This window comes from Hoplias malabaricus, chromosome 5, assembly GCF_029633855.1.
Source record: "Hoplias malabaricus isolate fHopMal1 chromosome 5, fHopMal1.hap1, whole genome shotgun sequence".
Classification (NCBI taxonomy): Eukaryota; Metazoa; Chordata; class Actinopteri; order Characiformes; family Erythrinidae; genus Hoplias; species Hoplias malabaricus.
In genome coordinates this window covers 7,361,180-7,377,991 of record NC_089804.1, presented here as the reverse complement: position 1 = coordinate 7,377,991, position 16,812 = coordinate 7,361,180, and the positions used below count along the sequence as shown (strand labels likewise).

Genomic DNA, 16,812 nt, shown 5'->3' with positions numbered 1-16,812 from the left:
TTTGTCGGCACTTTTATTCATATCATACATTGTAGAACTTGACATTCTTTTAAGGAAGGAGGGTCATAAAGATTTGTTAAAAAATAAAAAACATGCGTTTGACTAAAAACAAGGACATGATCGGTACATACAGAGCTCCACAAAAAAAGCCAGAATGCAACGATACTACGCGGTGTATTTACATCCATTGTAGACGCACGCATTAACACACACCCACACACACTCAATAGACGAGATATTACGCCTTTAGAAAATATATATGTATTGTTTATAGTCCTTGCATTCAGTCCCAGATAAATCACCTCCAAGAAGCCTTGGTTAATGGCAGAACAGACAGAAGATGTGTGCAAATATACTGCCTAGAACAGATGTGGTATATATGAAATGAGCATTCCAATGTTTTTCCTCATCTGCTGCATCTGTAACAAATACTATTTCTTCATGGCTATTAGAATGAAACCCAGTGTTAAACTGTGGTAACTGCACTGTGTTTGGCTACTACTTTTACCACATTATCATTATCCAACAATGGTGGAGATCACCAAAGCCACGGGGTCAGTTTATCAGGATTCTACAGAACGGTCCAAAGAGACCCACCAATTCTTAACTCAAACGCCCTGTTCACACTTGGCATTAACATCCAATAACTGTGGACTGATCATGGATTTTACGATCTTCAGCCAGTCAAAAAGCAGGACATTTAAACTTGACATTTTCAAGCTACTGATCCCATACGATAACCAAGTCTTTCCTCCTCTGAGCAAATTTTGAGAGAGGTTTTGAAAAATGCAGGAAGATGAGGGCAAAGCTACATCAGACCATTCATATTTACAAGCTACACAGAATTCATTCCGATCACAATGTGTATACGGATTACATCCAGACTCAGGGCACGCTCTATCATCAGATGGATAGCATCAGAACTAATGTCAGAGTGGATGGAGTGGTTGTTCCATGTTAACTTTAGATCTCCTAGAGGAGAGTGAAATGAGAAGTTTAATCACAAATTACAAAGAAACCAATAAGCAAACAATTCATTTACAACGATGCAGTTTCACCAATCTTAAAGACACCAATCACACAATAATATTTTTAAAACCGCTACCACTTAATTCCTAACAGTTTTCCTGCTTGAGCAGATACTTAATCTTCCCCGGGACCACCATGGCTTATGCCCTGTTTGTGTCATTCACTGCTGTAATGAACAAGGACCATTAGACTATTGAAAGCTCTAGAACCATTAACAGTGATTCTCCAGAAGTTTAGTTTTCCTTCAAGAAAGAGCAACATAGATGATCAGTTCCAAATCTGAACGGAAAGAGTACAAATCTAGAGGGGGAAAAAAAAAAAAGCTATTGAGAGGCTAACTTTTAACCCAGCAATACCTTGTGTCTTCAATAGCCTGGTCAACATGCACTGCACAATGGCCATCAAAATAAATCAGGTAATGGAATGTGTTAGGACAGTGCTGGACACCATTCAGGCTTTTACAGCTTACCTGAGATGCACCTTATTTAACGTTCCATGTTCTGTTTTTATAGGAAAACAACTTGTTTTGACCCTTAATAACAAATAAACAGAGATTTTGGCCCAGGTATGTCAACCCATGATGGTTCAGGGAAAACACCAAAAGATAAATCTGCATTTTGTTTTAATGTCCTTCTTTTGTCATGTCTCAACGTTATTATTTCGTAACAAATCAGCAAATAATCCGTGACCACAGACTGACCTCCCTTTCTTCAGCATGCTGCATACACGCACGCACTTCTTTACAACAAATACTAGTCTGAACCACATACATGGGGGAAAAAATTATTCAAATTAAATATACAATATTAAAAATATAACAAAGGTAATTTGTAAAACGATGTATTTAACTATTCTGTTCTGCCTCTGATGCCTTACTGCTTATCCAAAAAAAACAAACAAACAAAAAAAAAAAAACTCCTCCCACCCCCACACAGACACGCTTTTGTCCCACATGGTGTGTGTGCAACACAAAACCAAGATTTCTATTAAAATGAAAACAATGAAAAATTCTAGAGTCCATAAGGATGCAATCTCTCTGTGTTTCAGTGGAGGAGAGACTGAGTCGGGGGTGGGGAAGGACAGAAAACAAACACAGTTGTGCATGAAGCACCTGCCTATTTTCTCCTCCAGTCAATAGGGGGCGCAGTTGCACATCACCCACCTCATGCTACAGTCATACACTCACATTCTCCCTGTCTCTCTCTCTCACTCACACACACACACACACACATTCACATCAGTGCTTGCTCGACAAACCAGAAGATTAAAAAAAAAAAGAATAGAAAAAAAAAAATAAAATGTTGCAGCAGGAGGCCAGCAGCTCAGTCGATCTTCACAGCGGCATATATTTTGCGTATGAACATGTAAGCTGCGTAGAAACCAATCGTCCCAGTCAGAAGCCAGAAGGATAAAACCATCAGAGTTGTGTAGCCAAAATACAGCAAGGAGGGAATGAACTCCACAATGTCCAGCTGCGAAAAGAAGAACAAACAACAACGAAAATGTTAATGAAACAACTTTAAAAATATATATAAATAAATAAATCTGACATTTTCCCTTAATTTTCTTTAAATTATGAAAAAAGACACATTAGCTTTAATGTGTTCTAGTTTTATACATCTGGTATTAGTCTATACTCGACATATCTACAATGGGGGAATCCACACTATAGAGAAGAAACTGCTACATTAAGTTCAACATTCAGTTAAATTTGACACATCAACTCACAATTAGCACTTTATTGAATATAGTGACTGCCACAAATGTTTTATGTTTTCCAAAATTCACTTTATTTAAAATGCTACTGTTCTGGTTCTCAGATGAAAAATCTTTGAAACAAACAACATATTCACATTTCTTTAGTCAAGCAACTGAACACACACATGAAAAACAAAGATAACGATAAAGAAATTAAGCAGAGAATATTTATTTTAAAAATGAACTCTTAAAACATTGGTTATTTGGAACAAGAAATTCTTACCTTATTGACAAAGTAAAAAATGGCATAGACGAGTACGTAAAAGGCAGAGCCTCCAGACACTAGGAAAGTCCTCCACCACCAACGGTAGTCCTACAGAGAGAAGAATTACAATATCTCACCTGTGTTGCTTTAAATAAGATTTTTTTAAATAAGTAATAATATGCTTCAGATTAAAAGAATGTCACAGAGCACATAATGAAAAACAGATTTTAACGCATAACTAAATAAAAGAAGTGATCATAACATATTTTCAAAATGACAGAAATGTATGTTTCCTAATAGATTACACATATCCCGTGGTGATTCAAAGCATGAAAACATGCTAAACTGGATAAAAGGATTACATGTAATTCATAGCAGTGGGGAAAAAAATAAATAAAAGTTGAGAGAAAGTATTTAAATTTCAACCCCTATCATTTTTTTTTTTATTTCTGTTTCATTTACTGAAATGAAACAGCATACTGACTGTTTATGTATCTAAAAAAATGTTAAAAAGGTATTGTTCATGTATTTAATTAAAAAAATCTGAGGACATTTCCTCACTAACTGCTACCTCTCTGATCAATTTGCATGCTGGAAATCTCTAAGGTGTTTACACAAATCCCTTACTCTGTAAATGGGAAAACAAACAAATTGGCTCACTCCAGTGTGGCTCTCTGTGTGGTGCTGGCTGAGCTACCTATCTAGAGTCATTTGGACAGGAATGAGAAACTTTGCTCAAGGACTTTTTGCTCTAGGTATTACGTAAGGTGGTATTGATCCCAAATTCGGGAGAGCACTAATTGTATGAAAGTAAACACAGACTTAAAGTGCTACAAAACTAAACCGTTCAAGTTACAAATGAACAAAGAATGAATACTATTCATGAACAAAACAATGAATAAAAACTTACAGACAAGTCCATCATCAACCATGTACAAACAAACATAGCATTTCACCTTAAAATACACAGAGCTTCTGAACGTTTACAAACAAGAGAACAGCGTTTCCCCACAATCGACAACACTGATGTTAACAATAACTTTACCTATTGTTTAACTGATGCTTATTGTAATATTCATTAAGATACATGAAAAAAGATGGTTAAAAAATGCTTGCTCTTTTCTCACTGCTATGTTTATCAAAATAAGTTGAGGAACAGCTGCTGAAACCAGTCACGCTGAACAGTGCAGTGTAGAGAGGGCAAGAATGATGCTGTGGTGCTTGATCCTTGTACTTTGACCAAAGCATATCACAGACATTTCATCATGACCCCAGGGAACCGGTGGTAAATGGGCACACCATGTCATGTTTAATTTGCTACAAATACAGTTTTACTTACATTTATGCCAATACTATTGTAACTGAAGCCGTTTTCACTCAGATATTCTAATATTCAGCACAAACTAATCTTTTTTTATTTTTTAAGAATTCAGGCACATTTTCACTGAACCCTATTTAACAGAAACCCTTCTGTTTTGCTGTTGTTAATGGCACAGTAGTAGCCCAGTGAGTGTGAAATGAAACTCCAGTCCATGTTTAATGTAAAGGTGCTCTTAATTAGTCTTGTTCGTTTTGACATACATCTTGAACTCTTGCATAACCTAGAACCTAAGGCCAAAAACCCAGTGATTGTGAAAGCAAGGCCCCCAAACACATACCTCTGCGCAGAGCTGAAAGTAGACCATGACAATGCTGATCTGTGAGCAGGACACCACCAGGATTATGAAGACAAGGAAGAGGAAGCCAAAAAGATAGTAGAACTGGTTCTCCCAGATGGCCTGAGGGAAAAACATCTCAGTAAATCAGAAAGACAGAAACAGTGTCTTTTCCAGCATATAAGCAGAGCAGAATCCACAAACCAATCTATGTGACTCTTTCTACCACAATTAGGACATTTACTGCAATTATACTGTATATATTATTGAGGTTACAATGCAGCCAACTGACTTTAGAAACCTGCTCACCCAGCATCGCTTCTGAAATCAAGATTATTAGCAGGGTGGCTGTTCCTGTTTTGCTGCAGTTAAAGAATATTTTTTTTGAGAAACCTTTACACTAGATGTTACAACATTTCTGTGAGGAATTTATTGTATTTGCCCTCAAGGTCATTACTGAGGTTTATGATCACAGTACCACTTCATCTTTTCCCGAAAGATACTGAATATTCAATCCCTCATGAGTAGTCTGATCTACTGCTTCACTGTCCATCGCTGTGGGGTTTTATACCCCATTCACCTATGATTTGCTCTGGGCATGTTGGCCAGTGAGTGTGTGCACATGAGTGTGTGCAGCAATGAGCAACCCATAAAGTAGCTAAATTAACTTCTTAGAAGTGTAATCAGATATAAATGTAGTATAAATAGACAGCTAGGCTTGAAAATGGTTTCCAACAGAGATTACTGAAAAAAGCAGAAGCGGCTATTAATTTTAAACATTAATAGTTTTGAATATTAACATTGGAATAGAAATATTTGCTTTTAGATATTTTTTTCAAATAATTTATATCAAATTGTAACTAGTGAATGTGACACAGGAGAGGTTCAACTTACACTGAAGATGAAGAACAGCTCAATAAACATGGCACCAAATGGGAGAATGCCAGCCATTAAGATCCTACACAGGTAGAACAGATAACACGGTCAGTGTGAATACGCACGGGCTAGTGCTGCTGACCCTCACATCATTTAGAGGAGAAATCAGTAATGTTTACCATTACAATATAGCAAACAGTGATCATTCATGAATGTGATCATTTATTTTCACAGTGCAACTCTTCAGAAAAATAATCTAATTACTTTGGATTTCATAACTGAACCAATTTGTGCTCCAGAAAGTGGCTCCCCTACACAGGGGCAGCTAGGTTATGTTGAAAAAAAGGTTTGGAACAGAATCAGATACACCAGGCCACTAAAGGGGAGTTTGTTTGTTTCGTAAAGCCAAGAACGAACATTACAGAAAGTAACTGATTTCTCCTTTAAATAACTCATTGTTTTATTCTAATTTTGGTTCTGATCTCTAATTATTTATAACTGTGCAAAATTTTTGTGAAAATGAATGTAAAACGTACTACACAAATAAATATGTATTACCACCAGCAGCATATGGATTGTACTGATGAGTACGACATTCATTTTTACGTTCTTTCCTCCAGTTAGAAAAAATATATAATATTTTTTGTTAATTGAAATTCCCTTGAAACCACAGGGCGGTTGCTGAAATTTATCTGGAGATGTGTTGAATGTGATAAAAAATGTACAATCTCTAGAGCTTTCTGTTTAGTTAGGAGACTCAAACTCACCCAACAAACTTGTTCATGTACCAGCGCTGCTCAGGCACCTGGCGGGGGATCTGATTAGTGCGAACTGGGTTGTCGTATGGCTGTTTCCTGAAGCCAAAATAGTATCCTAGATACACCAGAGGCATGGAGATCCCAAACCACATGCACAATAAAGCCAGCATAGTGGTGAAGGGCACCTGAGGGAAGACATGGGGAAAAAAAAAAAAATTACTTCATCAAATTCAAAACAACGGTTTATGGTGGATTATCTGCAAACTTTAAAATTCCATTGTTCACTCAGTGTAAATATGAAATGGAGGATAAGAGTAATAAGGTACTGCACAGATACTCACAGCTCCAGAGGAGTGCTCTCCCCAGATAAAACAGTTCAATACAAAACAGATTCCAAACACCACCGCAGGGTAGAGAGTGGCAGTCTATAAAAAGAAACACACAAAATCTGGCATAAATGGGCTAGTTTCTCAAATGCTGTAGCAAAGGTCTCTTCACAACATCAAATGAACAAAAGCTTAAAAATTAATTTGTTTGCTGAGACTGATATTACTAAATTGAATCACGCATGTAGTCACTCACACAGAAAGCTCCTTTCTTCCATCTGTGGCCTTTAAGAGTGCGATACAATCTACCCGCAAAATATCCTCCAAACACACTGCAAACACAGCCAAGGAAAAAACTCATTAAATGGTTAGTCTTTTACTTCAACTCTGAACATGGTGCAACACAGAAGGATGTGCACATACACACGCTTCTACAGGCTGACAGATGCAAATACTGTATATAAACACACAAATACATCTTACCCCATAAACATAAAGAGAAAGCAAGCAGTGGTCATCAGAGCCCCCCGACTGGATGGAGACAACATGCCCAGCATTGCCACAACTTTAAAAAAATAAAACAAGCACACACACACACAAACGAGAAGGGTTAGTACAATCCTTCTGGGTAGTAATGATATAACTAACGTGGCTGGGATATTAAGAGGGCCAGTGCTTATACTCACAAATAACTATTAGGATCATGCAAAATAACTGGATCCCTGAACCCAGCAATGAGCTAATGATCATGGGGTACTGAGGTGGACGGAAAACATCCCCATGTACATTCTTCCAGCCAGACTCTTCCATTGTGTCCTCCTGAGAGAGAGAGAGAGAAGAGCAAAGGAGATTAACACATCATCTGCAAGGCACAGACATGCAAAGAATAGGACATAAAATACAAAAGGTGCCAGATCTTTTACACAGATCACATTCATTCATTGCTCAAGTTGAATATTTTCCCCATTGTAAAGATCCACAAATATTTGTCCTCTATAAGAGTGAGTACAGATACTTACATTTTAGTAAGAAAACAACAAAATATGTCACTTGAGAAGAAATGGGGAAAAAAAAAAGGGAAACCACATGGTGTTTGAGGAGTCTTTCTTGAGACTCCATCAGAAGAGCACAGATAGAGAGGATACACTTACAATGTCATCTTCTCTGTTGTAATTGGCAATGTCCTTCCTCAGGGTCCGGATGATGATCATACTCAGGATACCTGCAAACAAACGAGTAAAGACATTCACCAATGTAAACACAGGGTCTGTCCCGAAACCTAACCCATTAAAATCGTATCCCAGTGTCCACATCACTCCTTTTAAAAAGAGACCTGTTAGAAGAATAAATAAATTTTTTAAATAAAACAAATAAATAAATTAAAAACACTTGGAGATGTTCGTCTGTGCCTTGTCTTACATACAGCCCCGCATCATACACGCTAATATAATAAAGTTTTGAGTGCATACATCTTTTAACATCTTAACTGCATTTTTATAGACTGGATGCAGCAATGCTCTGAAACATTCAAGACAATGTCACCACATTTACCACAGACAGTGCCTGGAACAGGGCTACAACTACAAGAAAACAGGCCTTTAAACCCCTGTCATATACCATGCCGGTTATCCAAAACCTATAGCGTTTCTACAGAACCAAGGCCAATCACGTTTCAAACACAGTGCAGTGCAGAATGTACCCAGTGGGTGAAAACAGGAATGAATCACAGAAGATATGTCTTTTAAAAGTGAATCAAATTTGAAAATTGTCAAAAGTGTGTTCACAACTCGTTCTGTGCCAATTTGCTTCAAGCCGAAAATTGGTTTATATCAGTGGTTCTTAAACTTTTTCTATTATTCCCCATCTCAGACGATGGGGAATTTCTGCACCCCACCTGTCCCATATTGCACCCCAAAAAAATGATATAATACACATTTCTCTAAAGTTTCAATCTGCAAAAATGAGCAAGTTTGATATTGGTGAGGGACATGCTCAGTCAAAGCCCACCCCATACCCAAAATATTAGCTATAAGCTGATTCCTATGTAGATAAATCATTAAAATAATTTATAATGATGTGGAACAGCACTTGATTAACATTAGCGTTAGAGACGCTGTGTCCCAAACAACACACTATGGAACTTTACATACTACACTAGAGAAAGCACTGCTAAGGTTGGTAGCTATACAGTGCGCAGTTCGGGATATGGCTTTCTCACAACCTGAACACAGCTAATAACAGTAACAATGGTGAATAGGAGGCCAGTGAAGCTGATGATTGGAGCAGCTTCATATTTGAACAGGAGCCTTAATGAAGGCTTAAAGACCCTATTCAGACTCGCTGTCAAAACACATGAAAGACATTCATAAAGACAGGCTCATTATTAAAGAAATGCGCATTTCTCCAGATTCCCCACCTGCAATACCTACACGCTCCACAAGTGGAGCGCACTGCACGCTTTGAGAAACTGGCTTATATGGTGAAGTCAAAGGAAAACAAGAAGATAAAGTAAAATATAATGATAGATATAAGATTTTAATAGTCAACCTGCACTCACAGAGTTAAGAATTGTACACAAAACATAAACTATTATATTTACCTGATAAAAAGAAGACAACCACCACTGAGTTAACAATGGAAAACCAGTGAATCTGCACATCACTCATAGTTAGGTACGTATCCCAGCGAGACGCCCACTTCACCTGGCTCTCCTACAAAATAAAGGAGACAGGAGACATTAAAATAGTGAAGGATATTCAGAGGTGGACCATGTGTTTTAAAATGTGGATGATGCTCTCTAACCTCCCAGTGCACGGAGTATGTGAACAGCACACTGTTCTCACTGGCTGGGTCAATCTCCTGAGGGGAAGAACCACTGGCCTCAGGTAACGCGCATACACCATTTTTATCAACTTTTAGGCCTGAATCAGAAAGAGAGAGAGAGAAAAAAAATAATAAAAAAACAACTAAGATGAAAATGTAAAAAAAAAAACCACAGCCATTTAAACATTTATTTAATTAGCAAGTGCTAATAAACAGCAACACTTTGGCCAAAACAAGAAAAGGTATTTGCCAAGTAGCTGTAAACTTACCTGTATGCTCTTTACAGTGGTATCCCAGTGTTCTCTATAATGAGATTTCATGGTTTTAAAGGCCTGGCCACACTGTGTTTTGCATTTTCAGTCTCCTTTAAAACAGTACTCCATTTTCGTTCGGCTGTTTCGCAGAGGAACAGCGCTAGCATTTGTTTTGAAACTATTAGTGCTTCCTCCATGTTGGCTCAGACAGATGCGACATAGTCCACACAGCCAGAGCAACAGTGGAACTGATCCACGCAAAATTCGCAAGCGAAGTTTATTCACCAGGAATTTGTCTACGAACGCCTCAGAAATTAATGCAATTTCGCACATGAAAATGCTAAAGCAAAAAACAGTGTGACCGGACTTTTAGACTAAAAACAACTCTAGTAGTGACGTATCGTAAAGATGGACGAAAAGTTTGGAGTAAACTGGTTGATTTTTCCTCCAGTTCTTCAAATTAATTTTTCCTTTAATATTTCTAGAATTAAGCAAATTCTAGCTAACATCACAGATAATTATTAAACAGTAATTAGACTCTAGATCAGCAGCTAGCAGATTTTGTTCAATGCCAGAGGGATTACCAATGGCTATTTGATATATTTGCATTAAACTTTTTAGGGAGTGAACCCCTAAATGGATGGAAAAAAGAGAATGTATTGAAATAGAAGATTCTCAAAGGTGCAATTTCAATGCTGCACTACCACATACTACATGCCAAGACAAGAATAAAATACAAAATTGATACTGGAATTGCTTTTTAAATATGAAAAATATTTCATGGCAGAGGTGCTGTCCTATGTTGTAGCATCATGGTTTGCACACTCCTACATTATTAACAGACCAATTGTGCTATTCAAACTCCTGGAAATCCGCTTGTTAAGTGTGACGCCATGTGTGACGTTTTGCCATTTCCGGGTCCAATCGTGCCTTTGGTCCCATCTCTTACATTCATAAGGCAAGTGTTTATGGTTTGAATCAAGCTGAATATCTCAATCAATTATGTTATGTTGGTTCATTAAAAGGAATAAATTAAACGTAAATAGAAGCAAACGTGTCTTTGGCAGCATTTCGCAGCTCATTCTGATCTGTGTGATCTGCTGGGCGGACTGACTATGTGCTCTGCCTCTGGGAGAGAGAGCTGCTGCAGCTCCATCTCTGGGAGTCGTTGAACCGCAGAGAGAGAGCTGGGTCTCCTGCAGCTGTCTCTGGGAGCCAAGAAACAGCAGAGAGAGAGAGCCATGTCTCCTGTTGCTCCACCTCTGGTGGTACAGGAGCCACGGAGAAAGACTCCCACTCACGGTCAGTCCTGGTGCTCTAATGAGTTGTACTATCGATTATCTAATATGAACCACCTGAGGTTTGTAAAGAAAGGAGCTAAATTTGGTGCCTGTTGTTTTTTTCCTTTATAATAATTCCCTAGGAGGTCTGAAAAGTCACTAAATTTAGCTGCAAAATCACTAACTTGGCTATACTGAGCAGGAGTTTGGACCCAGACATAATGTTTCACAAGGTTGATACATCATGACTTAACAAGCAGATATAGATTCAATTTCATTACCATCTAGCGTTACACTCTGTGGCACCACCTCAAAGCGAACAACACGGAAAGTAGGCTCGTCCTGTTCCTCCACCTTCTCTTTGTGGTAGTACAGGATGAAGGACAGATGGTTGTGCAAATAGTACTGCATGAACAGAAAGAACACTGTTAGAGGTACTGTAGAACTATGGTTCAAAACCAACCTTCAGGATCCACCAGCCACTCCACATTTTTGTAAACACAAAGGAATTGAGAATGATTACCAGCCAGTCCACATTTTCCACAATACAAAGTGATAAAAAAAAGATAAAGGGGAAAAAAGAACCATGCCATGTATGGTGCAATTAAAAAAAAGCAGCACTGCAAACCCTGAGAATGGCAGATAAGTGCTAATCTATGATCTGTTCATGTCAGTAAGACCTAGTGTTCTGTTGAATGATGAGAGATAGGGAGGGCAACTATGATCCCTTGGAAACTTAGACAAGTGTGAAACTCTGCAGTTACTGGCAATGGAAGTGAAGTATGTAATGCCACAGATAACTGATAAGTGTTGTGCTTTAGAAATCATGGGCTTGCATGAATACGAACTAAGTAAATGAGCTGAATGAAGTTGATTGTTATGACCTTCCTTGGGAGGCTCATTGAGACCAAGTAGTCAATCATGAGTGGCCTATGGCTTCCACCAGTGAGTCTACATGTTTTTTTTTATCCCAAGCAATTAAGAACACTTGATATCTGCTACAAGTGCATTTGGAATTATCCTAAAGGAACATCGTGACTCCAAAAACAGTGCTGAAAAAGACTGCCTTGTAACACTTATACCTTTAATCTCGTTAAAGACATGTCTTGGATGCAGGCTTTTCACAAGAAATTTTCTTTGTTACAGGACCGTGTTATTATAAAACAGTATTAACCCAGTCACCAATAAAGTGGAGCCATCTGCTTTTGTTGATCACATCCTTTGTGACATGCTCATGTTAAGACCCTCATGTTTCATAATAACATGCTCTTGTGGTAAAACGTTCAAAGTCCTTCAGAAGCCTTCGTTATCCTGAACAAATTTATCAAAAAAACAGACCACAAAGCAATCAAAAAAGATCAAGTCTATCATGATGTCAATCAATCAACAAGCAAAACCTACACTATTTAAGACAACAGCAATAAAAGCTCCAAACTTACCCATCTACATAAAACAGGCATGGGTGGAGCTAGCTATCAATGCAAATCATGTTTTAAATACAAACACTTCTAGGAGACCTTAGAAACGTGGCAAACAGGTTTGCATTTTGCAAAAATGTTCCATGGCTTGGTCTAGATGTATGAAAGAATGTTTGGCTTAAGAACGGGATTTCAAGCTGACTTGAACGTATTTGAATAGAAATGCTTTTTTTTTTTTTTTTAATAAGCCTTCAGAAACTAATATAATGCAAACAGAGGTCTATACGGCTAATCCTTTTTAAATAAACACTATAACTATGACGTAAGATAAACAGGTGAGCAGGATGCAATAAGTATTGCTCTATGGGCAAATGTTTGGAAATCCCACCCTGAGTCTACAGGCTGCAAACACACAAAAGTGACAATTAATCAACAGAAAGAAACAGCAATCTACCTTGTTGTTGTCAGTAAATCCCAGTCTGTAGCCATGTTCAAACTGGACATCTTTCACCAAGTCTCTCTTCTGTTCCTCATCTGTTCCTGCCTCTCGGTTTGGGTAAAACTCCAGTCTTGTGGCAACTGGGAGGTTGTCTGCAATACTATTCACAGACATCATCTCAGTTAATAGTTTTTTAATGCTTAGACTATATTATAAACAGAAGTTGGACAATTCACAGTACTTGACACTGTCAAAAGATATGACATGCACCTCAAAGATTTTGATAAGTACAACAGTCACTTTTAAAAGGGTCACAAAATTTATAATAATGTTACACTCAGTGTTTTGTGCACCTCACATGAATTACTAGACATTAACTGGGAGATTTAACTGTGGAAAAGTAAATCATAAAAATAAGAGCACAAAGTTTGCTCACAGGTGAACATAGTACTCCTCCTGGATACGTTCTGCGATCAGCTTGCTGCTAGACACACTGAGTTTAATGGGTTGGTTTGGCTTTCCACACACCAGCTCACACTTCTTATCCTGGTTCATCTGCACCTGGTATAGTGTGTTAACAATCCGATCTCCTCGAAGAACCTCACCTGGTGTACCACCATCATCGTTATCATCCACCAGGCAGAGGAAAGAAATTCAGAACTATTAGCACCTTTATAAAGCAGTCATTTTGTTTCATCTGTACCACTTTGTAAAACAGTTCAACAATTGCTGTGCAAACACAGATCAAGAATTGCACAATACAGGTAACGTACCTAGGTTTTCTGCCTTATACACAATGCCTGAAGGTGCACAGAAAGGAAGTGAATAGTACTCATATGGCAGCTGGGTCCTCGAACTGGTAAGCTTTACTGCCTATAAATGATAAAAGGACAAGTAAGTTTATGTTTGTGTTGCAACAGGAAATTATATGAGGTTTTGCCTCTATGAAGTCATCAGTCACTGTGGTCAGTTTTTATAATATTGTTATAAAATTCTTGATGTCAAAGGGTAAAAATAAAAACAAAAACACAGTTTATCTTATGCCAGAATATTATATATTTGCTAAAAGCAACATGCTGCCTATCACACCTTGATCTCAACAGGGTCATTCTGATGGAAATCTATGGGAGCAACACCAGGCACATAGAAGGTCTTGACCAAAGGCAGTGTGGAGAGCAGAAGCCAGACCCACGTCTCCTGTAGAACCAACACAAAGCCAAACACAGATTAATTCTGAAGGTTACAAAAAATAATAATAAAAAAAACTAATCACAGCTGATAGAAGACCTGAAGCCTTGAACAATGCTGATATTCATTGTTTTGTAAAACGTTTCTTTGTTGTGTAATATCTGCCCTATACCATTTTGTTTGAATACACTGTTAATAACAATTTATGTTACGTCTAAGACCTGGAACAAATTTTCATTTCAACAAGTTTATTTTGTAAAGCTCCATTCTCATGGGTTTTGGATACCTGCTCTTTGTCCCTGATAATATTTTATGTCTGTTATTTATGCAATTATTTTTTATTCTGTTCTTTTAAAGTCCTGTTTTCATGTCTTGATCTCATATTCTTTGGAATATTTGCAATAGTCAATATACTTTTTCCGTTTATTAGATTTCATACATTTTATGGACAAAATATTGGGGCATATCCTAATCATAAAATTTGTTAATTCAATTCTGTCCTATTGCCACAGATGTGTAAAATAAAGCAATTAGCCCTGCACTCTGCTTTTACTAATATTTGTGAAAGTACTGGTTACTCTAAAAAGCTGTGAAGTAAAAGTGGTAGTGTAAAAGGATGCCACCATTGCAACCAGTCAGTTAAAAGCATTCAGGAAATTCTAAATCTCAGCCATTAAGTGTTACAGCGCTGAGGTGCACAGTGGGTCAAATTTGCTAAAGCTCTGCTCACTCTGCACATGGTCATTATCAGCAGAACAAAACTTGTGGCAGGGAGGTTCATAGCATAGGCTTCCATAACCTCGATCCCATCAAACACCTTTGGGTTGAACTAGAACAGGGGCTGTGAGCGACGCCCACTTGGTCCAACATCAGTGCCTGCCCTCACCAACACTCTTCTGAATGAATGGGCATAACTTACAGAGACACACCTCAAAACCTTGTTAGAGGCATTTCTTGAAGAGTGGATGCATTTTTTGAAGAACAGAACTGTTTTAGCTGCAAACAGGGGACCAAGCCGGGGGACAAATACTTTGAGAACCACAAGTCCAGTAGCACCCGCAGTTGTGAATTTAGTGCTGAGTTTGGGTTAAAAGAGAGTAGCTGTAGAGGAAACCTGACAAAATAATCATTAGACCCTTCATTTGACTTATGAACTGAACAATGCCAGCTACCAGTTACTCCAGTGTTACAGTCTAAATACCTTGAGTGCCTGAATTTGCTCGTTAGAGGCTTTCTTTAGAACGCTGCAGCTCCAAAGTGAAAATGCTCACAGCCACTCCACAGACCATTTAATCTGCATTACGTCTCAAAGCGTATAATAAACGTCACAATGAAATCTTAAAAATTGTCTTTTTGTGAGACTCTCGAAGAGTGGGCGGTATTAGTTACAAATTCAGCGTACACAAGAAAAAGTGACCGTTAAAACGTGTGTTGCAATACATTTAAAGTAAAAAAACTCATACGTTTAATATTAAAATAAATAAGAGACTCCAGGTCGAAGTACTGCTCAACACGAAACTATGACTGCACCCGTCACAAAACAGTAGTGTACTAAGCTTACAAAGAAAGCCAACAACATCAAGAAACTGTTAGATATCCATTAGTTATAAAAGGGTGGTTGTGTAATGAGAAACAATGTGAAGATATTTGTGGTTTCGAACACACAAGCATAAGACTAATGTTATCGTTAGCTTTTAAAGACAACAACAACAACTGTTTATTTCAGCAGTGACAGAAACCGAGGTGGCACAAAAACCGCCATCGCAAAGGGCGTCACTTAACAGAGAGTGAGAGAAACTTTAAAACTGAAGTCGTCAGTGTTTATAAATGCAGCATTAGCCCGGTGAGCTTAGCCACAGATGCTAGAAGAACAGAAACAGCTAATACCGCTAACTCAAAGCCACCAGTCATTTATACCCCTCACATGAACAGTTACAACAGAGTCCCTCACATTTAAAACAACACCCGCGTGTGTCACTAAAATGAGAGCCGTCCTCACATCCACAGAGGAATATATTTCATTCTCAGAAACAGAGTATCGCTCCTACTTACCATCGCAGCCGCCATCTTGAATACACGTGTCATTCGAGACGTCACAGGAAGAAAAGAGAGAGAGAGAGAGAGAGAGAGAGAGAGAGAGAGAGAGAGAGAGAGAGAGAGAGAGAGAGAGAGAATCATCGAAAATCGGCGGTGAGGGAAAGAAAGACAATACAATGTAAACCATTGTTTAAAAGGTGAATAAGGGGTGGACCTGGACTACTCAGCTTTTTGAATTTTGATTTTCCATTAAATGGAGGACATAGTCTAAGACTAGGCTTAAACAAGTACGGATTAAATGTTAAGAATAGGAAAGTTAACAAATTCAGAAGTATTTTGCTCAGTGGCATAATTAACGAATGAATGAACCAATCCATTCCAAGTTTTAAGTATGTATTTATTTATAGGAATTTTGGTAGGTCATCTATTTATTATTAGTTATATCTTTATTTAATGTTAAGTTTCTTTTTCCCTTTTCTCTCTTTTTCTTTTTGTTTGTGTGACCTTGGGAATTTAGAAAGGCGCTATATCAGTGTAACCATTTATTTATTTGTTTGTTTATTGTGAAACTTAACAAATTAACACTTCCCACACTGTGAGCCAGTACTGACACTAGGGGTCGCATTAATACTATGAATACAGTTTTCTCTGAACCTGGACCAGTGCAGTGTGCTATTTAGAGCTTAAAACATCAATTTCAGCTCAGTATTATTAAATTCTACAAAGTTCAATATTACTTGGCTGAATTTGTGGCAGAGTGGGTTAA

The 16,812-nt window shown here is 37.9% G+C and overlaps 1 protein-coding gene across 1 annotated transcript; it reads right to left on the bottom strand.

The window, feature by feature from the left end:
* Window positions 1-16,110, bottom strand: tm9sf4 (transmembrane 9 superfamily protein member 4). Its single transcript, XM_066672202.1, has 18 exons — window positions 16,062-16,110; window positions 13,911-14,018; window positions 13,595-13,694; window positions 13,258-13,426; window positions 12,837-12,981; window positions 11,246-11,369; window positions 9,410-9,528; window positions 9,207-9,318; window positions 7,759-7,829; window positions 7,294-7,426; window positions 7,091-7,172; window positions 6,864-6,939; window positions 6,623-6,706; window positions 6,291-6,466; window positions 5,542-5,605; window positions 4,651-4,770; window positions 3,011-3,100; window positions 1-2,501 (listed from the first exon to the last, which is right to left on the bottom strand). Exons 1-18 carry the CDS (start codon window positions 16,092-16,094, stop codon window positions 2,352-2,354), a joined length of 1,956 nt encoding a protein of 651 aa, XP_066528299.1. The 5' UTR covers window positions 16,095-16,110; the 3' UTR covers window positions 1-2,351.
* Between the last annotated feature and the right edge of the window lie 702 nt (window positions 16,111-16,812).